The 25,415-nt window shown below is 38.4% G+C and overlaps 1 protein-coding gene across 8 annotated transcripts in view; it reads right to left on the bottom strand.

The window, feature by feature from the left end:
• Window positions 1-251: 251 nt before the first annotated feature.
• Hecw2 (HECT, C2 and WW domain containing E3 ubiquitin protein ligase 2) overlaps window positions 252-25,415 on the bottom strand; it is a 416,509-nt gene continuing 391,345 nt past the window's right edge. For all 8 annotated transcript variants that reach the window (XM_029564734.1, XM_029564735.1, XM_017798837.2 and 5 more), the window contains 5 exons: window positions 24,835-24,981; window positions 23,989-24,103; window positions 20,893-20,978; window positions 20,117-20,229; window positions 252-5,282 (listed from right to left, as the gene is read on the bottom strand). In XM_029564734.1, coding sequence (XP_029420594.1) covers window positions 5,171-5,282; window positions 20,117-20,229; window positions 20,893-20,978; window positions 23,989-24,103; window positions 24,835-24,981 — 573 coding nt within the window. In that variant the 3' untranslated portion in view covers window positions 252-5,170. The remainder of the gene's footprint in view (window positions 5,283-20,116; window positions 20,230-20,892; window positions 20,979-23,988; window positions 24,104-24,834; window positions 24,982-25,415) is intronic.

Below are 25,415 nucleotides of genomic sequence, written 5' to 3'. Positions count from 1 at the left end.
GCCGAGCAAATGTATTTCTCGTCCTGATTAACTTATTGAATAGGAAACACTGATTTGGTCTCCCATTGCAATTCAGTAACCTCATTCAGGATTTTGCTTTCCAGATTAACAGGGAACATTTAAGTTAGCATTAGACACCATGAGAATGTCTTGAAAGGTATTCTAATGTCAGCTTAAAAGAAAATAAGCATAATGAAATAGAAGCACCTTTTATTTCCCAGTGTCCAATAGCAGTAACAATAACTTTCAAGTAAAAATAATACATAACAATTTAATGCAATAATACTCTAGACCTAAATTTCATTTTGCAATATAGGAAATACAGCCTATTGAATTTATAAAGCCAAGGTATTTCCCTCCAGATAGGCTGCCAGGCACTGTGTGCCTTAAACATGAAGGTATTCTCAAAACTCAGCAACCAAAATGGAACACATTCCCACCCCCACTAAAATGCTCTAAGATAGTGCTTGTACCATTGTTGCATTGCTCCTTTGGCTAGTCTGTGGTCCAGAAGGTCTTAACATCCTTTTGGTCACGGCCCAGGTTGCTCTGATACAGGTGACACAAACATTCATTATACTCCTGATGCCAGATTCTAGAATGTAGTTGCTGCTCCTGAATCTTGTCAGCTGGTTAGTAGTGAGCATTATATTCTCAGGGGTGGTACAACTGCTGGGCTTTTCTATGTTTTATTTTTATCCCTTTTAGTGGTAGCAGTTGGCCTTTAGCCACAAATCAGACGTCTTTAATGTCTGTGGGGTTTTTTTGCTTACATGCTAGGCAAATTATCTGGAAAATGCAATAGAACTACAAAATAAATAAATTTTGCCAACCAGGATATACTTCCAAGGGATAGTATATTTAAGGTCAAGTCACATGGAAGTAAGACGGCTATGATTTAGAGTGTCGCTCATCAACAATGGGGCCAGAAACCCCATTGGAGGTTAGGCTGTGTTCGTTTGCATGCTGCTGCTTATGCACAGTTGGTGATGCCTTTTAAAGATAATGTGGCCTCATTCTCCCGCCTCTGTAGTTTCCTGAATACAGTTACATTGTGTAAACTTCTAGATTCTTCATTATATGTGCCTTGTTATAAGTGGCCAACTCATAAATAAAGCTTGTGCAAAAATGGAAACAAGTTATTTGAACTAAAGTAGATGAGGAAAAGCTGTAGTGGTCCCCTCCCCCATCTCACCGGAATTCAGTTGTCAGGACTCTGTAGACTCATGCTTATCAAAAACTAATAAAGAAAACCAGACTTCTGATTGGTGCCTTTCCCACATTCTTGCTCCTACATATCTGAGAAAACTAAACTATGATGTAGAAATTCACCAAAAGCCACCAGATTTTGCCTCATTTTAAATTCCTCCTGCCAAGCAGTGAAAAGTAAACATTAAGTCTTTGAGGAATGAATGTAGCCTTCCGTGGGCTTTTCAGGAGGTGTCACTTTTTAAGCGTGTTTGTTTAAAAGAGAGATTGGGAAGGTGAAGCTTCTGAAAGTGAATATATCGGTGCAAACACTATTTCTTGAGCTGAAACACAGAATTGTGACTATAAAGTACTAAAACTGATTTCGCAAGTCACTCTTGAAAATCAGCCTCAGCCCAGATAGAACTAGACACTTCTCCCTAACCAAGTGACTGAGGATCAAAAGAGACAGTAGACCTGAAAGCATTGTGAGAGGACAACACTCCACACACCCTGCCTTCACCATCCTTGCGATGACACCTTTTAAGCACTGTCGTGACCAGTAGGTGTTAGCCATCTTTCCTCTCTGAGACTCGAGTTGAATTTAGAGAATGCCACCTGAAGCTACACTTTAATTGTGCAAAATGTATTTCCTTTCTAGTCCAATTGTGTTTTCTAGATTTTACTTGTTACAGAATGACCACAAATTATAAATATAACACATGCTAGAAAATTGTGACTGCACTTCTTTGACTTGAATTATTCATTTTGTGCACAAGAAAAATGTTTTGATCCCGTAAGTGGGATTTGGGCTCAGGAACCATATTTTACACTGAAAACTGAATGTATATTATAATTCAGAGGAAGGGAGTCTGAAGGAAACTGCCAGACTTGTTTGGCATTTCTTTGATACCTTGAAGATTCTTGACTTGCTCTTTCACAGTTCAGCTCCCACCTACACACTTTAAACCTTCTTGTGAAAATGCTTTCTGGGTTTCCAGACTTACCAAAAGTGGTGTTCTATGACATCCTGTTAGTTACAAACAGAAATAGCATTTGCCTGATATCTTCCAGCTACACAATCTCATATCCATGAAGCTGGACTCAAACCTCTGGGATGGATAGGCTATTCTTTCTTTATTCCTTAATTGTAGAACTTAATCTTTTATTTAAAATGCTTTTGGGAACCTTGGCATCTCTTTATACTAGATTGTGAGCTTCTTTCTGAAGGTCAGATTCAGAATCTTGTTGCTCCATTATCATAGAGGGAATGTCAACGGTGTGCCTGTTTTCTCCTTTAAGGGATGATACAGACATAATATATCACAATTATAAGTAGTGTCAGTTATAAATCTCTCAAAGAAAACTAAACCAAAGAGCCAAGTTATCTGGGTTCACAGTTTGGAAGAAGATATTTATGGCTATTTCTAATTGTAGAGTATAATGGTATCTAATTTATTCAGTGGAAGTATTATTTAAATTTTACATAGCTATTATTGTTTGCTTTTTGTTTTACTCATGAAGAATAATAGATAGGTTCTCCTTGTTTCTTACATGCTAGCTACAACTTTGATAATTTCCAATTCTGAGAACAGCATCAACTAGATAATTCAACTAATTAAGAATATCTGGACACACTTAGAAACTGTTGAGAAGTTGGCTGCCTTAACAAAGACATATATTTGTTAGAAATAGTTAGGGAGATATATTTTATTTCAAACATCTTTTGCCTAGTAGTATGGCATATGGTGGCAAAGTGTCTCAAACCGAAATAAATGTTAATATGGTCCATAATTATATTTTTGAAAGAAAGGCAACCTTCTACAGACACCTTCATGACAACTGTTTAGAGAACACAGGTCTGACACATCAAAAATGTGATTTAAAAATGTATGTTAGTGTGGTATATTTTCCTTACAATGAAAAAATACAAACAAGTAAAAGCAGTTTGCAAAAATTAAACATATACTTGTATTCATGACAAATAAGTACAAACTAATAATTTCAATCAATGTTCTTGTCATTCTTTTTTCTGGTCCAATTATGGTACACAAATAAATATTCCTTATATGTTTTCTATATTTCTGTCATCTTTTTCTTTTTTCCTAGAACATTTCCCCACACCACAGTGCTTTCCTTAGTGCAGTAATGAAACATGAGTGTCATTCTCCTTGAGAGTCCCAACAGTAAACACAACTTAACTAATGGGAGAAAAATTGTTCTTACAAAATACCTATGAAAACTGTGCATATGACCTCTATAAAATGTAAAGTTGCCAACATCCCACAATAGGAATTCCATAGATACTTATAAACAAGATTCTCAAAGAAACATTGGGATAATACCTGTAAACCCTCAGACTGGCAAACTAAATGTTAATCCAGTGGATTTACCTTCCTCAATTCAACTGTATTGTGTGTCTGGTTAGTTATGGTTATAAATCAGGAAATAAACAATGATGTGGAATAATCCCCAAAGCAATTAAAATGAAGGATACCCTTTCACAAAATTAAGAAAACATGTCAGTGATGTCATGCAGTTTTGGAGAGATCATAGAAAAAATTTTGATATTAATAAGAAAATTATCCATCAGTGAAAATGCAGGCTTAGAAATATAGTACTGAGAGTTTCAATTCATGAAATCTTCACTGATGAGGGAAAATGGAATTCCTATTACTAAGAGAGCTGATCTCTTCGGTGTTGCTGATGGCTCCCTAACTGAGCTTAGTGTTTAATGATGCTGTACAAATAAAAAGCTGTTGGGGAAATACGAAATATCTGTAATAAATGCCATCCTGAAAAGTATTTGATGGATGGAAGAGAGTCTAATGCATTTTAAATAAATGCACATCATACCATCACATATAGTGAGTCTTAAAAAATTATTACTTAGGCGCACAGTCCTTGTAGTGGTTGACATGGCACTGTGAAGGAAATCTGATTTAGAAGCTACTTTCTATTTGTCAAGTGATGGAAGTTGCTTTTAGTCATATTATAATGTCCCTTCAACTTTGGTACATTCAGTGAAAAATGTTTGGGGGAATTTTTTTTTAACCTTTATAAAAATAAAAGGCCCTTTTGTTCCCTTGAAAGTGCTTCAAAGGATATGTACTAGCATGATGCCCAAGTAAGCATGGAACATGAAATGGAGGGTACATACAGTATGGTGGATGGGTCCTTATATACATTTTAAAGAACATAAATATAATGAACCTATAAAAATAAACAGAACTCACTGTGTACATTTTCCTGATATGCTGTGATTAATTGCTAGATATTTTTAAATTGTTTTCATGCATTATAAAGCATAAATCTGTCATTAGTAATTCACTGAATAAGTTTGTCTTCAGCCAGAATTACACACATACCACTTGCATATACATTTTCACAGACCACCTTATTTCAAATCTTTAGTTACCTCATATTGACTTGGTTTCATTTTCACTCATGTCCTGTGAAAGTCAAAACCTATAGTGCACACCATGCAGGCACTCATAAGCAAGAAATGAATATTCTGTTATAACTTAGGGTTTAAATGAATGTACTTTCAGGAAATATATTTGTTTTTATTATATTATTTAACTTGAACTAATTTAGAGATTGGACCAAGTGCTGCCAGTCTGGTTTGAACCACATTCAAGGGAAAGTTTCAAGAGTCTCCTGGGTCCCTAAAAATTACCATGGAGTTGATCATGTACAGGTTCATCTTTGTCTTGGAACATAACAAATGGAAAAAAGTTTGGCAGTCAAGAACTGTTGATTGAAAGACTGTTGGGTTGTTCCGTGGGCATCAAGCTCCCCCAAATCCTTCCAAGAGGACTCATGGCCAGTCCCCAAATGTGAGAGCATCTGTCCCTGGAAAACAGCACTCAGCTTTCTGTAATGGAAGCCTTGGCTGGAGACTTCCAATGTTCTGTCGTTTTCTTGGAGTCTGGCTTATGAAAGTGCCTGTCCATGAGGAGCCGAGCATCATGCTTCCAGGTCACTCAAGTCCAAAGGTACTGGTCTCTTCAACTGCTGTCAAGAGCTTTTCATAAAGCATGGAAAAGGAAGGGTATGGAGGAAGATCCAGACGGTTAAAACATGTGTGAGCTCTGAAACAGAAGAGGCCGTACAGATTTAGGAGCCAGGGAAATGAAAGTACATGCATGCGTACATGTGTGTGTATGCGTGTGCATGTGTCTGCGTGAGTGCTCTTTCATCTTCAAATTTGCTACTGTTTTTCACAGTAATACTGGAAAAACTGAAAACATTTGATAATCTGCACTTAACATAATTCTTCTGATATCTCTGTATAATAGAACCCAAACCTGGGTGTAAAGAAATTAAGAAATTCAGAGTTTTATTTTTCAAAGGGAACAGGACATTTAAAAAGATTTTCTTGCCAGGTGTGGTGGCGCACGCCTTTAATCCCAGCACCTGGGAGGCAGAGGCAGGTGGATCTCTGTGAGTTCAAGGCCAGCCTGGTCTACATAGTGAGTTCCAGTACAGCTGGGACTACAGGGGGACCCTGTCTCAAAAAGACCAAAAAAATTTTTTTCTTTATATTTCACCATTGAAATGATACATTTTGCTGGGCGTGGTGACACATGCCTTTAATCCCAGCACTCGGGAAGCAGAGGCAGGTGGATCTCTGTGAGTTTGAGGCCAGCCTGGTCTCCATTTTGAATACAAGGCCAGCCTGGACTTCATGTTTAAAAAAAAAAAAAAAAAAAAAAAAAAAAAAAAAAGAAAAGATACATTTCGTGCATATCATTACTTGCGGAGTTGTGTAAGAATTATAAAGCCAACTTTAGTTTTATTCTTCCTCTTTCAGAGACACAAATAAAAGGCCTTGCAGAATAATTCATTTTCAGCCTTGGCAGTGGCCTGGATGACTCTCAAGATAATCTGCAGGTTGGCTGTTTTTTCATGTTCCTGGGCAGGAGAAGCACAGAGAACCTCTGAAGACTAGACTGTGGCTCAGAGTTTGAGAAAAGCCCCTGGATGGACTTGTGTGTGGAAGTCAGTAGAGCACTGTGACTTCTTTGAATTCTGTGCTATTATCCATTTTCTCCCCAATCACAATGCAGAAAAACACCCATTTAATCGCAATTACATTCAGCATTCTTTTTTAGAAATACCTCCTCTTTTGCCAAGATATGAAAAAAAAGTGTTTTCCTGTTATTTGCACCTGATTCACAATAATAGACAGTTTCCAAACAGTACATCTTATCAGGAGGCAAATCTGCACTTTTGACATGGAATAGGAAGCACAACAGCTTGTTTGCTGGAGCGAAGCAGTTCTGGACTTTTAAAAAATTCTCCTGAAGTAACATGAAATTTGAGAGGCTGTGCTTATTAGTAGGCTATTTGAACAAAGTAACATGTGCAAATTTTTGTTGTTACACATCACTTTTTACTCATGAAGTAAATATAATTACAGTTCCTACAAACAATATAGGACAGGAGGAAGATCAGAACTCTGGAGCTGTGGAGACTTGGGTATGAGCTCCAGCTCTATCAGTCACACCAGTTGTGTGATTTGAGTGATGTATTAGAATTCTGAACCTCAAATTTCTCACCTGTAAAAGGAATACCATAGTAAGGTAACTTGTCTCAGAAGGCTGTGGGGATTCACTGAAATAACAGAAATACGCTTCACAGAATGCCTGGGACACAGTGTTTGACTAAATAATAATAGATGCATTGTTAGCCACATTTCCTTGTCATTGAGAGGACTTATCCTAATTGCCTTCAAAAAGCTGCCCAAAGATAACAATAACCTGTGGAAAGTATAACATAATAAAGAGATAACAAAGCAGGTGTGTGGTCACATGACCTCTTAGAAACAGGAATGTAAGGGGCTCTGTTATAACGGTGCCAGGGTCAGAACACTGAAATATTAAGACAGATTTTACTATAAGCCATGGGACATGTTGGTGGAAATCATCTAATCAATCTTGGCAGGCAAGTACTTTAAGAAAATGCAGCAAACATTCAAGAACTGCATTTAACATAATTCTTCTGCTATCTCCTTATAATAGAACCCAAACCTGGGTGTAAAGGGAAAGGTTTTACTAGCATACTACAACAGAGTCTCAGGGGTGGATTAAAATCCATCTGACATGAAATTCTGGAATAGAAATATTAAATGAAAACTTCATTTCTGTTCCAGGTTAGCTGAGGGAAACATACAGAAGTGAAATATGCCTTCAACAAAATTACATGCCAGGCTTTCTGTGACAGAGAATATTCATTATCCCATTAGGCTAAAAAATGGTACTCCATTAATTCAAAAAATATTTTGAGAATTTCAAGCACGAATCCTGTATTTGTATCATTCCTACCCCTCCCACTCCCCCTCAACTCCTTCCATGTCCCACCACCACCTACTCTCAACTGTCCTCTTTATAACTGTGAACATACATTCAAATTTTCATTTCTTTCTTTTTCCTTTTCTTTTTTGAGACAGGGTCTCTCTGTAGCTCCAGCTGGCTTGGAATTCACTACATAGACAAGGCTGGCCTTGAATTCACAGAGATCCACCTGCCTCTGCTTCCCAAGTGCTGGGATTAAAGGAATGTGCCACCACGCCCAGCTAATTTCATTTCTTTATCAACAAGGCAGAGCATCTTTGCCTAGGTCTGCTTATTTTTTGCATTCATTGTTTTATGATCTTTACATTCATCTCCTTGGCCTGTTTGTCCTTTTTAATACATTTTTTAAAAAGTATATTTTTATTGACTTTTTGTGCATTTCATACAATATATCTTAATCATATTTAGACCTCTTCACTACCTGTACCTCCCCAACACCCCCCACACCGGATTTCATGCATTCTGCCATATGTTTTTGATATATATGTTATTTTTCTTTTATATGTATATTTCCTGCATGTATGTATGTGTACCCATATTGCACAATGCCCAAGGAGGTCAGAAGAGGGTGTTAGATTCCCTGGAACTGGAGTTACGGACTGTTGTTAGCTGCCATGTGGGTTCTGGGAACTGAACCCAGGTCCTCTGCAAGAGCAGCCAATGCTCTTAACTGCTGAGCTTTCTCTCCAGCCCAATGTGTATGCTTTTATTGTGATAAAATCTATTTAAAATTTACCATTGCAGCTGTTTTTAAATGCGTAGTTTTGTGGCATTAATTACATTTACATTATGTGACAGTAATATTCAATGTCAGCTTGAAAGGATCTAGACCTATCTAGGAGATAAGCCTCTGGGTATGCCTGTGAAGGATTATCTAGATCAGGTTAAATGAGGTGGGACGAGCCATCCTAATTGTGGGTGGCACTGTCCTGTGGTCAGGGATCCTGGACTGAATGAAAACTAGAACATGAGCTGAGCACTAGCATTCACCATTCTGCACCCTGACTGTGGATAGAAGATGACCAGCTGCCCCTGGCTCCTGTCACTTTGACAGACTGCCCCCTAGAACTGGGAGCCAAAATAAACCCTTCCTTCCTTAAGCTGCTTTTGTCAGGTATTTTATCACAGAAACAGAAAAAGTAAACAGTTCAGCAGCCAGCACTACCTTCTATCTCCAGAACTTTTACATCGTGCAAACTGAAATTCTGATCCATTAAATAGTAAATAATTCCTGTTTCTCCCCCTGTTGGGCCCCTGGAATTCACTGTTCTATTTTCTGTCTCTGGGAATATTTACTACTCTGTATAACTTAAATAAGTGGAATCATAAAATATTTGTTCACTGAATTTGGTTTAGCTCTTTGCATATGTTTTCAAGGTTCATGGTGTAACATGGGTCAAAATTATCTTCATTTAAAAGCTGAATAATATTCATATATATATATATGTACCACTTTTGGTTTATTCATCCACTGGACACAAATTGTTTCTACCTTTGGCTTTTATAAATAATGCTGCTATGAACACAGGCATGCAAATACCTGTATAACTTTCCGCTTTCAGTCTTTCGTAGTATAGATCCAGAAACCACCCAAGCTTTCCATAATTGTCCCATATTTTACATTCATGTCAACAGTATGTGGAGGTTCTAATCAATTAATATCTTCAGCAGCACTTATTTTCTATGACTTATTTATATTATTTGAATTTTTATAATACCCATCCTAATGGGTATAAAATCCATTCATTTTCTTTTTTCTAATTTTTAAATTTTTATTTATTTTTATTTTATGTGTATGTGTATTTTATGTGTATGTATGTATTTTTATTTATTTATATTTTATGTGTATGTATGTGTTGCCTACATGTAGGTATGTGCACCCATGTCATGCAATGCCTGCGGCGGTCAGAAGAGGCTGTCAGATCCCCCTGAGACTGGAGTTACGGACAGTTGTTAGCTGTCATGTGGGTGCTGGGATTTGAACCTGGGTCTTCTGCAAGAATAACCAGTGTTCTTAACTGCTGAGCCATCTCTCCAGCCCCGAAATCCATTCATTTTCTAAAGCCTAGCATTTCTTATTGATTTGTATAAGTGTTATGAAATAAAAATAGACTCTGTTGTGGTTTTGAAGAAGGACGCTTTCATGAATTCCACAGCCTCAAGGAATGAATGTTGCAACTACCTCAAGGAGCTTGGAAGCATAACCCTCTCTGGCTGAGCCTTTGGAAGAGAAAGCAGGTCACTAGACGCCTTGCTTTCAGTCTTGTGAGGCTGAGGAGAAGACTCAACTAAGCTATGTATTCCTGCACCACAAACAAAGGGAGATAATAAATGCAGGTTGTTTTAAAGCATTAAGTTGGCATAATTTAATTCTGCAGCAATCAGAAATTAGTAACAGGTGTCAAAGTCATCAAACATACAAGGGGAAGGCATGGAATGTGATGGGGACATATAACGCTCATGTATCAAGGGCTGATCCTGAGGCAAGGCTAGGAGTAAGCAGCTGTCCTTTGGTCCTTCAGGTTTCTGAGCAGAAGAGGTATCCTGCATCTCTTTGCAGTTTCTGTATTAGTCTTAAAGATGCTATTGTATCTTATTCAGCAATTTTCATAAGTTTTCAATTCTCAACACAAACGGAAAGACTGAACTTTTTTTTTTTTTTTTTTTTTTTAAGGAAAGATCTCAAAACACACTGTGCAGCCCAGCCTAACTCAAGGCAAATCCTCATCTTAGCCTTCCAAGTGAGTTAGCACTTCTGGCTTGGAACAATATTTTTTGCTTCTCTTCAGTCATGAGACAATCACTATTATTGTTCCATAGTCTAACGCTATTATTGCTTAAGCTACACTGTAGCATCACATACAGTTATCATAACCTGACTTTCCTTCTGAATAAACAGCTCATCTAGAATGTGTTTCATGAGGACAGAGACAGAATATATTCAGGAGGGGAAACTATGTGTAAAGATTAAATGGTTTTTCCAAGGTCAAAGTTGAGTCAGTGGCCAAATCAAGGATAGGAATTCAACCGTGGTCTCCTCAAGGAAGCCAGTATGCAACTGAAAAAATACAGACTTTCTATTCATTGGCCCCATTCTTTTACTTCTGCAAGCCTGAGTGTTAGTTCGATGCCAACCCTGACAATGAACTGCTTGTCCTCAGTGTCTTGTATACATCTTGCACCACAGTCAAATATATTCTGAAAACAGGAAAAAATAAACTTTAGGGATATTTTTAAAGAACTAGTCAATCATAGTAGGTCTGGGGACAGTGATCAAGATTGGTTCAGTTCAGAAAATCCTGGAAGATACCTGGGGATTTTTAAGTGACCAAACTATCTAGTTGAATCTCAGGCTTACCAGAAAACAGAGATACTCAGAGAGACATTTTGGAGTGCCTCAGAACCATCCAAGGAGTTATTTACAACAGAGAGTTTTGGTAAGATCCCTTGAGATATTAACTCAGAAGGTTCTGGAGGGCCTGTGAATCTGCATTTTAAGACTCACTTCAAATGAGTCTTATGTAGGTGGTCTGCACTATTGGAGAGACATCAAGTAGATTGGAAATACAATATCTAAATTGGATATCCATACTGATATTCTGTGTGCTTGAAAGAATTTCCAACCTGCATATAAACAAGCCAGCATTGCTAATAAGGAAATTGAGGAAGAGTGTGGTTAAATAAATTGCCCAATATTTACCGGCCTACATAGCAAGTTCCAGGACAGCTGGGGCTACAGGGAGACCCTGTCTCAAAAAAAACCAAAAAAAAAAAAAAATAACAAAAAAAAAAAAAACAAAAAAAAAAAAAAAAAAAAAAAAAAAAAAAAAAAAAAAAGAAGCAAAACAAAACAGGATCCTCTGAGGCTTTCCATACCCCATCCCCACCCATTCCATGGCCCAAGAAAACTCTAGCAGAAAATAACGGGGGCCTTTGGATCATGTTGATACTGGCACAAAAGTGCATCCAGCTATTCAGTCTCAATGAAAGAAGATTTTTCAAATCCTTCAAATCCAGTCATACTGAAACCATAATGAGTTTACCTCATTTTATTCTACACAGCCAGAACCATTTCAGGGGAGCAAGTCTGAGCCCATCTCTGGGAAATCATGCTGGCATCAGTATCAAGCCCTCCAGCCCTCTGGTCTGACTTATTAGATGTTTTGGTGCTTTCTGGGTTCTTCAGATGTTGAAGAGGAAGCCACAAATTTGCCTTCTTTTGTATTTCCTATGGGTCAGTCAGTTATCTAAATCCAGCGAGCACTGTTACATTTCCACAGGTCAGTTAGCTGGTTTAATAAATTCCTCTCTGTGTGTATGTGAATATATTTATTCATTCAATTATTCTTCATCCTCTAGGAAATGATTTTTTTATAAGCACCCAAAATGCAAGACAAAGTAGAAATTAAAGTCAGGATTTTAAATTAGAGGGAGAGAGAAGGATAAAACCACGGGCCTTGTTTTAAGTAAAAGGTGTAGTATTGGAAATAAAATTCATTGCATCAAATAAACTATTCGCACTGTGACTTAGAAAGTGTCAACACTCTCTTCTCTTCAATATGTAGTGGTATCTCACCCTTCAGAGCTCAGTTTTCTTCATCCCACTCACACTTTTTCATCAAGAAATTAATAAATCAAAAATACTCAAAAACACCCCAAAGATTTCCCAAGGAATCTTGAGACATATCACTTCTCAGTGCCAAAATTTCTTTGCAAACGGCTGTGTCCTCAAACTAATGTCAAAAGTCCAAATTTTACCTATTTTTGAGTGTGTTCGCAGGCCTCCCTCTGCGGGAAGCCAGTGTGCTGGCAGCTCTGGCTGTCTCATGGCTGGAGGAGGCTGTGCTTGGCTTCTTTTGTGCATCTCCGAGGGTTCTGCTACTGCCTCTCACGTCTTCACTCCTGTTCTGCTTTGCAAGGTCCCAATTCAGGGACCAATGGGTGTTCAGGAAGAATCTAAGTTCTTTCACTTCCAGAACCTCACTTATAGAAAAATACCTGTATTATCTTCCCCCTTAAAGGGTCCCATACCATGAACACTTGCCATTCACATACAAAGTGGATGAGGTTAAGACCTAAATCTTCTACTTGTCTGACACCCCTCTATTTCTTCACTTGCTGAACAAATGCTAACTGAGCAGGCATTGCATGCCAATCATTCAGCTATCCAGGCAGGTGAGGACGAAAGGTCTGGTCTCTTTCCTCAAAGAATCTACACTGACAGCATAATACACAGGCAAATGGGAGCCCTCAATGTCAAACAACCCTGTGTCTATACTGGGGAATCTGCCTAGGGCAAGTGGCCCTGAAACCCAGCCTTCCTTTGGCTCTGTTTGATAAACCATGAGACCCAGCTCTGGGCTGCATTTTTCCTGAAGACTGAGACACCTTTGTCTAATTAATCCAAAAGACTCCTGTGGGTTATTCATGGATCAGCATACAGTGATAATAAAATGAGTTACAAGTCTGCCTGACAAAGGTGGGATGGCTTTGTAGAGACACTGTCTATGCCAAGGCTGGAAGGATCTATGAGTGTAGGGCTTTTCTATATCAACAAGAAGGATGTTTCTCAGCAGATGGCCTGGAAGCCTGAGTGAGAAAGCATTGTATCATCAGGAAACCCAAGAAGTACAAGTGACAGGAGTCAAAGCTAGACAAGGCCAGATGGGAAGTATGGGCCAGAGGGAAGCCAGGTGTGTTCATGCAAAGGCCTTTTCCATCTATTACATGGTAGAAAGGGAACCAGTGACTGGGTGTACGGGGGGATGGAAGAGGTGCCATTAAACAAGGCAGAGAATATAGGAAATGGGCAAAAGACAGATGAGCCCACAGTTGTAATTAGCAGGTAAAATCTGCAGTTACCACCCACCCAGGGTGAGAGGTTTTAGTAAAGTCATCTAGTGCCAGTTTTTTTTTAAGCCTGGGTAGCATTATTAGCACAAATAAAGGTATAATTTTCTCTAACTTAAAAATATTATTTAAATATTTAAATAAAATACTTATAATAAAAGATATAATTTCTTGAGTATCCTTATTAATACCTGCTAAGACCATGAGGTTTAGAGTAGAAATTCTTGCTACTACTAGTCATACATATCTATGTAATAAATATCTATGTAACCTATGGTAACACATTGCAACTCTTGGCCCTAACCATGTGTTCAATAAATATGAATGAGTGGGAAGGAATTCTATACTGCCTATTATTCCAACTACTTGTTTTTCATACTACTTGGTAGCAGAAAAATGCGGATTATTCATTCATGTAAATACCTAATACTTCTTATTCTTTAAGGACACATGGATGAGGTCAATTTATATCTCGTACAAGGACTTGCATAAAGTAGGTTGATGATAAATATCTGTGAGCTGTCAAGGGGCATTAGGCCTGCTACCTAATTACTGTCTTATTCCAGTATCTCATGAAGTCACCTTGGTGAAGATGCCTGTGTGAAATGTTCCTCTAATAGGAATTTCTGTTCCTGTAGATAACTAGCAAGAAAAATTCTTCAAATTATACATGCTGAGCAGGTTCCTTCTTTACCTAAATTTACTGAATGCTGTGTTAGCCTTCATAAGCACTTGTCATGTCTTACTCATTTGGTTTTTAAAGCTCTGTAATACAACTAATATCTGCCCTCAGTTTTTCAGATGATGATACAGAGATATAAGTAGTTTTCAAATTCCTTGTCTGGCATGGTCTAAAGTCATCACTCAAGTTCAGGAACTCTCTAAAAACAATATGCATTGAGTGTTAGGTGCTCAGCTCATTGCTAAGAACAAAATTATATCAAATTCAAACAAGGTCCTTGTTCTCATAGGATAAGATACAGAGGGGGAAAAGTTAGTAAGTAAGCTGATAACTAAGTATGATGAGTAAGTTCCATGATGGAAATAGGTGTGAGAGCACAACAGGAACAGAGTGAAGAAGTCAGATGAGACTTTCTGAGAGGGTTTTATCTAAGTTGAGTTCTCAAGGATGAGAAGGAACCAGCAGTAAAAGAGATCTGGGCAGCAGGTTCTAGAGTCATAAGATAGAACTAGATCAGTATGTCTGAGGAACAGCCAGAAGATTGGTGAGTGTTGAAGGTATGTGCTGTGGTTTGACCTGGAAGTGCTCGGGAAGCAGTCTAGAATCAATCTAGGCCACTAAAGGAGGGCAGAGAGGGAACCTTGAGACCTCAGAAATTCACTGTGGCTGCTGAGTGTAGAATGAACAAATGACAGGGTAGATGGAGCAGAAGGAGAGCGTCTGGCCATCAGGCTGCAGCAGCAGTCCAACTAGAAGGTGACTGTTGTGGACTAGGCTGGGAAAGAAATCAACTCAAAGTTAAGTTTGTGTTCTTGAAGACAAAGGAAGCAAGTAGAGACTCTTTAACAGCTGTGATGTCTGGATGTCTGTTGCCCAATATTGTATACTTTAAAGGATGATTTGTGAATAGCTATCAAGGTTTGTCAGTCAATTTGACTTGGATTATATTACTCTTTATTGCATTTAACAAGGAAATCTTTTGTTCCATAAAAATTTACAAATGCTTTCAAAGTTTTCTTTTTACTGGTGTCCCTTTTTAGACTTTCGTTTCCATTTTGAGGCAGGGACACTTTGGGGCTGGTCTTGAACTTTCAATCCTCCTGCCTTTGCTTTTTAGAATTACAGATCTGCACCACCATGCCTGGCTTTGCAATCTATTTGTAATAAATTTACCATCTTCCAAAGTAAAGATAAATCCAAAGATCTATCACATTTGCATATTTTAGTATGGCATTTTGGGGTCAACATATGGCAGAATTATGCAAAAGCTCTAAATATTAGTGTTACATAGAATTCAATGGGAGGATATAGGGGAAAAGAGTTGAAGAGGGGGTCCTTGTATTAGAGATAAAACTATCAGAAAAGTATGGCCAACTCCCCTCCACATCAACAGCTACTTCAGACAGCAGCAACTGGATGCTTCAAGGCAGACAGAGAAAGGAAACAGCACAGAAGGGTGTTTCCAGGCACATCTTTGTTTGATTTATTTTTTCAGTTGAGTAAAGGGGCATTGTCCTTCAGGACTCCTCTGTTACTTTGCTATTTACTAGCTGAGAGTTCTCTTTAACAGTAGACAATGCACTTTCACCAGAGGCAGAAAAACTGAATTACTGATGATATGGTAGAACAGTATTTTAAAGACACAGACACAGAAAGATGTTCCTGATTAATGGTGTGATAAACAAAAGGCAGGTTACAAACAGATTATGCAGTATAATTATTGTCTTCAAATTTGTGTGCATGTATGCATGTGTGCACATGTATGGGTATCTGAAGAAGTGGGTGAAAACAGATGCTCCAACGTGTTAATAGAGCTTATCTCAGTACTGAACATATTGGCAGCTAACAACCACCCCAAACTCCAGTTTCAGATGATCCAGTGCCCTCTTCTGTCCTCCCAGGCCATTACCATGATACTGGTGCACTTACACACATGCAGGCAAAACATTCATACTCATAAAATAAAAATAGTTTTTGAAGTTATTTAATATTTTATTTATTTTTATTTGCCTGCATGTAGGTAAGTGCACCCATGTCGTGCAATGCTTGCTGAAGACAGAAGAGGCTGTCAGATCCCCTGGAACTGGAGTTACAGACAGTTGTTAGCTGCCATGTGGGTGCTGGAATATGAACCCGGTCTTCTGCAAGAATAGTCAGTATTCTTAACTGCTGAGCTACCTCTCCAGCCCCATGGGTCTTGTTTTTTTTAAAAAAAACTGTATTTTTTTCCAGTTCTATTTCATTGGGCATGGTACATGTCTATGATCCCTACACTCATGAGGCTAAGGCAAGAAATTGCACATTCAAAGTCAGTCCGGGCTTTGCAGTGAGATTCTGTCTCAAATATCACAAAACAACAGTTCTATTCCTCTGTACAAGATTGTCTCTTTAAGTTACCCGTTGCCCAATGAACTCTTACATTTAATTTCTTAATTTGGGTTGATATTTTATTCAGTAATCTCCTGGCACAGCTAGTTTAATAAATTAACATCTTTTTCCCCTTGGCTAAAACCAACTCCGCCCCCCCCCCCCCCCAGTGACTGTCACTTTCTCATTCTTCTGCTCCATCCCCACAGGCAAAAGCCTCAGATGAAGTAGGAAGTGGATCACAATGGGAGGACTCCCTATACTCCGCAGACTGGCCTGCCAACAGTCTGTTTTTTGGACTGCTTAAGAGGAAATGCCATAAAGTGAGTTTACCCTCTTCTCATAAAGTCCATCAGAGCCCCAGGGGTTAGGAAGTCTTCTACAGAAATGCAAATGCAGAGTGAGCCCAACCACTAACCACAAAGCAGAGGAACTGCAGTACTGGGTTCAGGCTGTCTGTCTCCATGGAGACACCCGGAGTATGTCTCTATCATTATTTATCAGCTAGGTCACTACTTTACAACCACAGAAGGGAAAAATGTAAGAGTCTAGCATTCAATGTGTTCAGGCTTGGGAGACAACCTATGTATTTTAATATATTTCTTGGGGCACATTGTGACCAGGGTTACCCAGAGCTGCTGCAAAATGAGAGTAGGAAATCTAAGAGTAAGATTCACACTTGCTCACTTGGAAGATTGGAAGGGCTCTGAATTATCTCTGTCATGGCCCTGGCTTGCCAGGACAGCCTGCTGGCACCTTTACCCCTCCCCGCTCTGCTGGCTGCAGCCTTCCATGCTAAGAAGGTATCCGACTTGTCAGAAGAGACTTTTTTTTTTTTTTTAAAAGGAGGATATCCATCCGTTTTTTCCAGTACATATGTACAATGTCCCATCTTAAAAGTTAGACACAGAATCATTAAGAGGGAAAAGAAATGCATTGGAGTTGACTAGCTTGAGACAGACCAGTTCCTCAGCTTTGCAACTCACAGGTGCTGGGGGGATGGCAGGAAAACAGCTTGAGTGTATCTGTTTTGGAGAAATAGCCTGCATAAAATAATGTCTTTAGATTGGATCAACTTTTAGATCTTTTTACACTCAAGGACACTTCCCATTTCACTGGCCAAGCTGTCAGTGAAGAAATTAGTTCTGATAAAACTATACTGTCAACATTCAAGTTCATTTTATGTTTAATGCTATCTCTTTCTTTCTCTCTCTGTCTCTATGTATATGTTTGTGTGTATGTTCGTGTTGTCAGTGTAGCACATTTCAACTGAGTAATACAGTGTCTACAGATTCAGGATAAGAGGTTTAAAACGCACCAAGAAAACATACTATCCCTTCAAATACATAAACACACTCAAGTTTTAGACATATTTTCTTGGCTTGGCATTGTTATTCCTATTTCACAGAGATGGATAAATCATCTTTATTTGTGTAGCTGCACATGAAGCGAGGAAGAAATGGCAATGCAGTTACCCAACTGTCTACTTGCAATGTTATTGAGGAACATGACCATCTACAATTAGTCAGCATGAGAACTTCCTGGAACTACCAGAGGGAAGTAGAGATGTCAGTGCAGACAACCTCCAACAAACTTCTGCAACCCTTTGGTGTTACCTCTTACCCAACCAAACCTAACATGCCAGTCCCTCCAGCCATCTACAGATAAAGTTCAGAGAGCCAGTGGTCCTGAAGGTCCCAGAGTCTGATGGTGGCAGGGGTGGAACTGGAGTCCAGGTTTCCTAACTTCCAGCCCTGTGCTTGTTTCAATATGCCACTGTCTGATATGTACTGCAGATGATAATGACATTACAGTTATAGACAGCACCAAACTCAGGACCAGAGACAGAGGTATCTTATGTGAATGATTTCAGTTAATCCTCAATACAAGGCTGTACCCAATTCATTTTCTCTACTCAACAGGTTTTATGAAAATTCCATTGATTAAATGTGAGTAGCTGATATATCTGTTTATTGTTATAGTCAATTCCACATGCTTTGTGGCTTTATAGAAATAGATTTCTGTGGCAATAGAAAAGTGGTACACAATCTGTCATTTCCTGATTCTTCTATGCTAATTCCTAAGTTTCTCAAAAGAGTGAAAAACCTTATTAAGACAGTATGCATGCCTTTGCCCAAGCATAAGTAAAATAAACTAGTTCTTTAAATAATGAAATTACAGTCTCCCAAATTTGGCACATAAAATATGCAGGATGCTAATGAGGTCTGTGCTGCAGTGTCACCGTTCACAGTTTGGGATGTGCACTGGTAGGTGAGGAGCTCAGGCCAGTCCCTGAATTCGCACTAGTCATTGCTCTCTGTATCTGTATTTTCAATAATCCCACCTTTTTAAAAAGTCTGTTGATGCTAAGAAATAATTATTATGAAAAATTAGTGTCTTGCAAAGTCTTTGAAAGACTTCTAAGTCCGTTGTTCTTAAACTTGTGCTTATGTCTTTGGGCACTGAATATGACTTTGTATCACTAATTTAACAAGTTTCTCAAAGTCACATCTCTTAAACAAATCTAGGATGATATTTTGGGGTACACAATAGCACTTTACCTCTCTAAATTACACCTTTATTATTAAACTGGAGGCAATCTGAGGTCTTTTATAGCCTCAAAAATTCTATAGGATGCTGGGCATGGTGACACATGCCTATAATCCCAGCTCTTGTTAGGTAGAGGCAGAAGGATCATAAATTCAAGGGTAATCTTGGCTACACAGCAAGTTCAAAACTAGCCTGGACTACCAGAGACTCAGTCTCATAATAAACAAATTGTATAATATTCTTGCTGATTGCTGATTGAATAAAGGAAATCCATTTCTCTTTTGTTGTTTCTTCCTCCTATTCTTTTGCTCGGCTGGAAGTTATTGCCACCTCACTAAACACTCTGTTCTTCAGAAGAACTACCTTTCCAGTCTTGTATATTTATTAGTAGCAGCAGTAAAGTAACATTTATCCACACTAAGAAAATGCATGATACTGTTATGAGAGACCAGTGCAGAGAGCATTCACAGGAATGAAGGCATGGGTACTGTGACTAGAGAGGTACACAGCATATTCACATGATTTAATATTTTTTACCCACAAGATATTTCTGATGAAGTGATTCTAAGTAGTTAATAATATAACCTTAAACTCGAACTTCTGGTATCATCTACATTCTAGCTACAAGTTTGACGGCCATTGTTGCCCTGCTGAAGCCAGCAGATGTTCTGTCTTTGCTGTGCTTTGAACTTTAAGATACAGATTTATACATTTTAAGTATGGCCAGGAAGATCTTTTGTCTTAACCCATTTATTTAATAAGGCATTCTGAGGGCCAGACATGGTGGTATATGCCTTATTAAAGGATTACCTAGCACTCAGGAGGCAGAGGCAGAGGCAGGCAGATCTCTGTGAGATCAAGGCCAGCCTGGTCTACAAAGTGAGTTCTAGGCCAGCTGGGGCTACAGAGAGAGCCTTCTCCCCCCGCAAAAAAAAAAAAAAAAAATTAAAAGTAAGTATTCTGAGAAAAATTAATCCTACAAACTTTTCAGTTTTCCCAATTTTTCACATAAACCAGTGATTAAGCTATGTATAAATATAAATAATAAAAGTATAAATAATAAACTGAGGTCTCCCCTGCACTGTGGTAGGAGTCAAGAAATGTTTATTTTCTACCGTACCTGGGAAGAGCTGTGATCTTCCCCCATTTCTCCACACAGAATCTTCTTGGGCCATTACTCCCTCGAAGAGAAGCAAATCCTTCATAGGGAATGCTGGATGTGCCTGTAACAAACTGTCAACAAGAAACAGAAGGCAAAGGTGAAGCTGGAGGGATTGTGGGGAGGAAAGCTCAGAAGACAAAGCTGTGTAGGCATGGAACAATCAGTAGATTCCGAAGACCTGCAAATCTGAGGTGCAAAGACCAAGTCTGTTTGTAAGGCTCTGCCTGAGCATACAAGCAGTTTCCCCATGTCCAGTACTTTAGCTGTAACTAACAGTAACAGCCCTGGATGACTTTTTATAAGTGTCACACACAAAAAATAATGAGTTCTTATAATAAAATTTTATGGAGAGTTAAGATAAAGAAAAAGGACCTTATCAATAAACAGTGTTCCTCTTTAAGGTATTAAACAACATCTCTCTCCTGCTGCAAAGGATACTGACTGCAGGGTAGGTACCACAGCCTGTCACTGCAAAACACAACTGTCTTGAGGACATATGTCAGTCCTGGGATTCTCAGATTGGTATTGGTACTTCCCTAACACTCTCAAGAAATACTTTGATTTGGCTGGTGAGGAAATTACATGGCTACATGATCAGAAAGGTACAGAAATGGTATAACCTGAATTTTTAGAGAAACAAGGTTTATATTTGTGAAGAATATTTAGTAATTACAAAAATATATGCACTTCCAACACTATATTATTGTGCTAAAAATGAAATAATGGCATCTCACCTGTAGCAACCTTAGTCTCTGTTCATTGTTGAACCGCTCTACTGCAGCCCAGAACCACCGAATTACAATGTGATTGTCATGGTACCCTACAAAATCAATCATGAAAGCCCATGTTATTTTGACCCTTCTATATTAAACCACCAAGAAAGTGACAGAAGATCTCCCCAGACACAAATCATCATCTTGGATTCTTCAAGCAGTGTTTATAATTTAAGACCAAGGAAAAGCACTGTAAATATGTTCACATGAGTATCAAAAGTTAGACAAAAACAGCCCAAATGAAACCAAGAGGTCTCCATTTTTACTCAGCGACCACTAAATGAAAACTAGTGGTAAGAAGAAGAACAAATGAGTGATTTTAGCTGTATCGTTTCTGAAAAATGTAACTGCTGTTATGGGAAATGCTTAGCTCTTTCAGTTATTTCTATAAGAAATAATTTTCAAATAGCACTAGGTCAAGTACTGTACATGGAAGCTCAATGACAAAGAAAATAGACCCTCACAGGGCTTTTGACGGAGAGGCACGGCAATCACATAATTTTATATGAAGAAACAAAATTGAAAGGTTTTTAAGTTATATATTTCAGGCTGGGCGTAGTGGTGCAAGCCTTTAATCCCAGCACTTGGAAGGCAGAGGCAGGTGGATCTCTGTGAGTTCAAGGCCAGCCTGGTCTATATAGTGAGTTCCAGGCCAGCTGGATCTACACAGAAATTCTGTCTCAAAAAGACCAAAAAAAAAAGTTCAACCTCCCCCACTCCCCAAAGCTACATATAGCATTGATATTTGAAAACCAAATTTTTGGGACTGGGTGTGTTGCTCAGTGGCAACCCTGGGTTCAATCCACAGCATCTCGAAAAGAAATAAAAATAAATAAATAAAGCCAAATTACTTTCATGCTGACTTATTAATAGACAGGGACAAGAGATCATTAATTTCTTCAACTAATAAATCCTAGTTAGTTATCAGAAATTTCACTTTTATCCCATACTTTAGTAGAATGTAATAAAATGTAAAAGCATCATCACACAGATTTGGGTTAAAGCCCAGATTATATTTTCTAAAACCTCTCAGCAAAAAATAATTCAGTTCTAGGAGAAACTGACAAGAATTAAAGTTCAATTAATGATTCAAGTCAATTGATAGTTGCAGTTTACAAAAACTACTTTCAATCTGTGCTGTGCTCCAAAACTGAAGGTGAGTAGAAATGAAATTTAATCCAAATGTGTCCTCATGGCCCACAGTTGTAAGATTTAAGGGAAACCTCAGCTTACTGCTTTGTCTTTTCATCAATCATACATATTCCCCTTGCAGAAGAAAGAGATCCAAATTATGGATAAATGACATTAGATTGGGCATGGGAACAGGGTCCAGCCATTGGCAAAGACTGTTACGAGTAAAACTCAGTGCATTGGCTGTTTTAGACACTGAAGTTTCGTGTCCTTATGGGTCAGCCCCTTTCAGCTTTGCCTGTGCTGTTTGTGTTGACCTTCTTTGAAGGAGGAATGACTGTCCCACCATACTGTCCACAAACAGCTGCTATATGGACATGTGGTAAGTGGCAGCACAGCCGTTTTTTCATTTGGTGCCAATTTGTTAGCTTAGCAAGCATGAAGCTCAGTGTGCTGCTGTCCTTATCCGGTCCTCTAAGGATCTCACTTAGGTCCTCGATTAATCAGATATAGTGAACGAAAATTTTAGACTGTATAAATACAAAAATGGCTAATTTGGCTACTGCATTGTTATTAGAATCAGTAAGGAGTAAGGAACAAGGATATAATATATGCTATGAAATGTAAGTTATGTAGCATATCAGGGAAATTACATTTGACTTAGTGAAAAGAGTTTGGCTGACAAAGCTATCGTAACCCACATCCTATAAATATTATACATACAAGCCCAGTTAGAAAAAACTTATTGTACAATCAGACTTCAGAAATAGCAGCAATGGAAACTTGTACACAGCCTTTCAGAGAAAATAGCTACACAACAAGGAAAATCTAGAAGAGCCAAGCACAGGCAAAATCAAAAGCATTTTTTTTCCACTCCAAACTTATAAAATTTTGTTTGTCTGTTTCTTTTTGTATTTATAGACAATCTTGCTATGTAGTCCAGGCTGGCCTAGAACTCATAATCCTCCTGCCTCAGCCTCCTGACTGCTGGGATTACAGGTGTGTGCTACCATGCCTGGCTATTACTAATCTAAATCTCTGTGCTAAGCTACAGATAATTGGAGAATTACTCCATTACCAAGTTATTCAGCTAAGTGCTTAATACTTAATGATGTAAAATTTATATTTTTCACAATCCAAGTTAAGAACTACTGGTAATCTACATTTTAAGTTTAAAAACAAAACCATACCAGAAAATTGGTATTTGTTGAGAATTTCTGAATACTATCCAACACTGCAAAAAATTATCAGAAAAAACTTTAACTCTGTGTTATCGTTCAGGACTCAGCTTTAACAAAGAAACTCCAAGAGTGCTGGTCCAAGTTATGAACTAAAATTTGTACTGTTCTACAGCAAGCTACTTCCAACAAGTCCCATTCAAGATGATTTTACAAGTTTCCTTTTCATTTGCACTTGATACTAGAATTTTGAAGGGGTTTGCTGATAAGCATGCTGAATTTAGAGAACATTGTCTTACTCCTGTCAGTGCTTTAATTATGAGTTACAACTGATAAACAGTTCAATAACTATAGAAAACCCATGGTGATTAGAAAGCTCGAAGGGTGTGGCTCTTGGAGTTTTGGAATGAAAATGGAATAGGTGGAGTTTGACCAGCTGGATGTTAGCTCCCCATGCTTCGCCAATGATGTCATCAAATAACTGGCGTTCTTATAATCACATTTCTTCACCAGCAATTAAGAGTTATGACATCCTCAGATGAAGTGTAAACAGTCCTTCCCCCTTCGGATTGATAAAGTCCATAGGAAGAGAAGGGATTGTACCTTGCCCAAAGTCTCAAGGAAAACAACACCAGACCTGTGATTAGTGCAAAGGCCTTTGTCTGCTCTGGGCTTAGACTAGCATGCTTGAATTATGCCTCCCTTTAACTTGAAAGTTAAATTCAGCCATTTATAAATCAAATCTCACCTCCTCTATATTCAGTGTTGTTTCTCCAATCACTGAGATCTATCTCAGCTGTGCCTGCAATGACCAGTTCCAGTTCTCTTGCATCAAAAACAGATACTAGCCTGGCATCCACCACCTGTGGAATAGAAGCACAGGACATAGCTTAGGAGTCTGGAGAAATACCGGTTGCAAGTAAGCCTCAATAGAATGAAGGGCACAAGGAATTTCAGGGCTACTATAGATGTACTGTGTGTAAACACTTGAAAACCTGTAATACTCTCTACAAACGGAAGGTATGTTTTTAGTTGAAAGCTGGTAAGATTAGCCTCACTAGAATTTTTGTTTTGGCCAATTGTCATATCACCCTAAAACATACTTGGTCTCTTCTGATCTCAGAAGCTAAGCAGGGCTTGGTTTGGTTAGTACTTAGTTGGGAGGATTTTTGTTTCATAACTGATTAATCTAGCTGTTGTCTTTTTCTTTTGACAAGATCTAGTGATCTTATAGAGATCACATGGAATAGTTGTAACAAATTCTGGCCCTAATCTTTGCACATATCAAGCATGAGATTTGATTACATGTCCCTAAGCATGAGTAAGAACCATGACTTCCACGTAATCTGTAGTCATTAAAGTATTAAAATGCCACTTGTAATCAGTATAACATTCATCACAGCAATCTCCTGTAACAGGTACATTAAGCTTTCACGTGTGTGCTATTGAGATATATAGGAAGACATTTGCCCTTTAAATCAAGATAACAACAGTAAGTACAGCAAAACAGAAGATGTGGATATTCTACACATGAAGACCAGCAGAGTGGACGTGGCCTCCTTGCTTTCAGATTGCAAACTGCTGATGTCTTTACCTCATAGAAGCCCCGCACTAAGCTCTCTGTTTGTTGCACCACACCCCTCTCAATCCTCCACTTCACCATTCTCTCGATGTATTCCTTCTTGTTCTTCTCTGTGACTGGGATATTGGCACCCCCTGGTTTTAATTCTCGTTCAGTGATCTGTGATTAACAAAGTAACTGATCAGAAAACAATATACTCTACTCAGTGTTCACTGCTACCAGTGAGCTAAGATCAGCTACCCGACCCTGCTTTACCCCAGGTGTATCCCACAAGCAGGTGGTGAAGCCCCCTAAAGAGATACTCAGTTAACAGCTAGGCAGTGAGCTTATGTTTGAAAGCCTCCGCAGTTAAAAAAAAAAATGTATTGCAAGGAATAATGGTTACATTTCAAGTCCTAATTAACTAAGTTTTTAAAAATGAAGATGAGTTAGATGAAGATTTTTCACCAATTGCTGTTTGAATGTTTGGTAAAATGCCCTTTCACTAATGTGTCTAAGATTTAGAATCCCCTCCATCTAAAGAGCCAGTATTAAAGATTTACTTAAGAATCATACCCCAAAAAAGTCTTAAATTGAGAGCTTATTTTTCAAAA

This window comes from Nannospalax galili, unplaced genomic scaffold (assembly GCF_000622305.1).
Source record: "Nannospalax galili isolate Female #2095 unplaced genomic scaffold, S.galili_v1.0 scaffold115, whole genome shotgun sequence".
Taxonomy (NCBI): domain Eukaryota; kingdom Metazoa; phylum Chordata; class Mammalia; order Rodentia; family Spalacidae; genus Nannospalax; species Nannospalax galili.
The sequence above is the reverse complement of the archived record's forward strand: the minus strand, read 5'-3'. Positions and strand labels throughout refer to the sequence as shown.